Source organism: Macrobrachium nipponense, chromosome 33, assembly GCF_015104395.2.
Source record: "Macrobrachium nipponense isolate FS-2020 chromosome 33, ASM1510439v2, whole genome shotgun sequence".
In the NCBI taxonomy this organism is placed as follows: Eukaryota; Metazoa; Arthropoda; class Malacostraca; order Decapoda; family Palaemonidae; genus Macrobrachium; species Macrobrachium nipponense.
The window spans coordinates 46,403,983-46,406,482 of NC_087219.1; the positions used below are offsets into that span (position 1 = coordinate 46,403,983).

At 36.4% G+C, this 2,500-nt stretch overlaps 1 protein-coding gene across 1 annotated transcript in view; it reads left to right on the plus strand.

The window, feature by feature from the left end:
• Positions 1–2,500, plus strand: part of LOC135203145 (lachesin-like) — a 562,167-nt gene that overhangs the window by 476,267 nt on the left and 83,400 nt on the right. Inside the window, 1 exon segment of the mRNA XM_064232817.1 lies at positions 2,013–2,097. Coding sequence (XP_064088887.1) covers positions 2,013–2,097 — 85 coding nt within the window.

The window sequence follows — 2,500 nt, forward strand, 5'->3', positions numbered from 1 at the left end:
AGAAAAGAACTTGTAAAAAGCACCAAAATCATAGCTCAGGAACGAACCGCCGACACCTACGGCAGAGAGAGAGAGAGAGAGAGAGAGAGAGAGAGAGAGAGAGAGAGAGAGAGAGCCAACATCGGACACAGGAGGCACATTCCCTGGACGATTTTAATCCCGGATAACCTCCAAGACACCCAACAGGCCCAGAAGATCTCAACGCCTCCATGATCGAGTGAGTCACCAACGCGTGACCAACCAACATACAGCTTAAAAACCGAACAGTAAACTTTACACCCATCCCCACTTGTTATAGTATATAACCTTGTAACTCGTACGTCAAACTACCCACTCTTTGAAAATAATCGCCAGAGGTAATAAAACTGAAATAAAAAGAAAACTTTTCATGGCCTTTAGAAAACTGATACAATAGCTACACGCTGATGAAAAGAAGATATTAAGAAGAGAGAAGACTTTATTATTATTATTATTATATTATTACTGTTATTATTATTTCATCTAATATTCGTAACAACAAAGTGATAACTGTCATCTACAACAAAGACTGCGCTTATGTCAAGATATAGAAAACGCAGTAAATAAAATTCAAAAAGGTAAACTAAGGAAATTGGAAAATACATAAAAAAGTCAATATACATGCATGACTCCGTTGCCATTAAAAACATAACACGCAGAATCTCAATAAAATTTGAATTAATTGGTTCTTTGGTTATCGTTCGAAAAGTATTTATGCTTATATGAGAGATCTTATAGCACTCTGCAAGTCACAACTTCACACATTTACTGTGATTCAGCAAGCTTCACATTTAAGGGTATTGTGACCGGTTGTTTAGTGACACAGCCAGGCTTTGGAATTCAATCCAGTCTTCCTGTTTTCTTTGTTTATTAAAGGCCTTTGGCTCTACTTTTCACTGAGTTGCGCTTGAAAAAAAATTATATAAATGTATAAAGTTGAATGAGCCGCAGTGTATATGAATGACAGAAAACTACATTTCTCTCTCTCTCTCTCTCTCTCTCTCTCCTCTCTCTCTCTCTCTCTCAGTTGGCCTCACCGTAGGTTAACCAAAATATTATAAATTGCAAACTTTGAAAAATGCTACTTCGATTTCTATGAAAGGTAAAAATAACTACTAATAAGTAGGGAGCCTCTCAAAGCTTGAGATATTGCTGACGTCACTGATGTTATGTAACAGCAATCTCAACATCCGTAACACTTTGCAATATTGCTGACATCAATAGTACTAATCATATTCTTCAGCGACATTACTAATAAAATTCTTATTATTATTATTATTATTATTATTATTATATTGCTGTTCAGAAGGTGAACCCTATTCATATGGAACCAGCCACAAGGGCAGCTATTGACTTGAAATTTAAGCTTCCAACGAATGTGGTGTTCATTTGAAAGAAGTAACAGAAGGTAATAGGAAATACATAAAGAAGTGATTAGTTATTAGAAAAGACAAACAAATAAAAAAAAAATTAACCATAAACTATTATTAACATAATCCATACAGTGTGGTGTAACGTTTTGCAGATCCTCGCCTTGCCTGGCGATAGTGAGGAAAAGCTGCAGAGATTGGGGAATGAATTTGAAACTCGAGGAGAAAATGAGTGGGATTGAATTGAATAATGAATTTAATCCAAAGGCCAAGAACTGGAACCTATGAGGTCATAAAGCGCTGAAACGGAAATTGACAGTAAAATGTTTGAATGGTGTAACAGGCGGAGAACCTCAAAGCAGTTGCACTATGAATCAACTGTTGGGAGAGGTTGGAAAGTAAGACGGAAGAAAGAGAATGTAAAGGAGGTAGAGTTTAAGGAATGAAAGTGGTTGCAGTTAGTGGCCGAAAGCACGCTGCAAAGAACCTTAAGTAATGCCTACAGTGCACCGAGTGAGGTACACTGACGGCACTAAATCCCCTACGGCAAAAAAATGAGTGGGGGGTAACGTTATGAGAGTGAATAACCATCTTATATCTCTTAAATTTCCATCCTCCATACAGGTGAAGGAATCCGACAGAGGATGCTACATGTGCCAAATAAACACAGCCCTCATGAAGAAGACACAAGGATGCATCGACGTCCACGGTATGTGCTTGCTTCGTCTTTGCTTTCCTTAAATTCCTCGGGTCTATTCTTGTTCCTTATTTATATTTTCTATACTTTTTGTTTTATATCTTGTATACTATATGTTTTTAAGTAATTTCGCTTTGTTTTTGTGTTCTGTTTTGTATCTGTGCTCATTTCCTTATTTAAATCATTTACTTTCGATTTTGTTCTGTAACTGTTTTTTATTTCCTTTATTTTGATTTTCGTTTTCTCGTCTGTTTTCGACTTAACGTATATGCCTTCATTTTGCGTTATGTAATCCACTGCTTTGCTTTTCCGTTCCTTGACAAGATTTGGTTAGGGCCTCCACTACCTTTTATCGCCTTAATTTTATTATCTCATTGCATTTTGATTGGTCTTTTAATTCCAGCATTAATTTGCT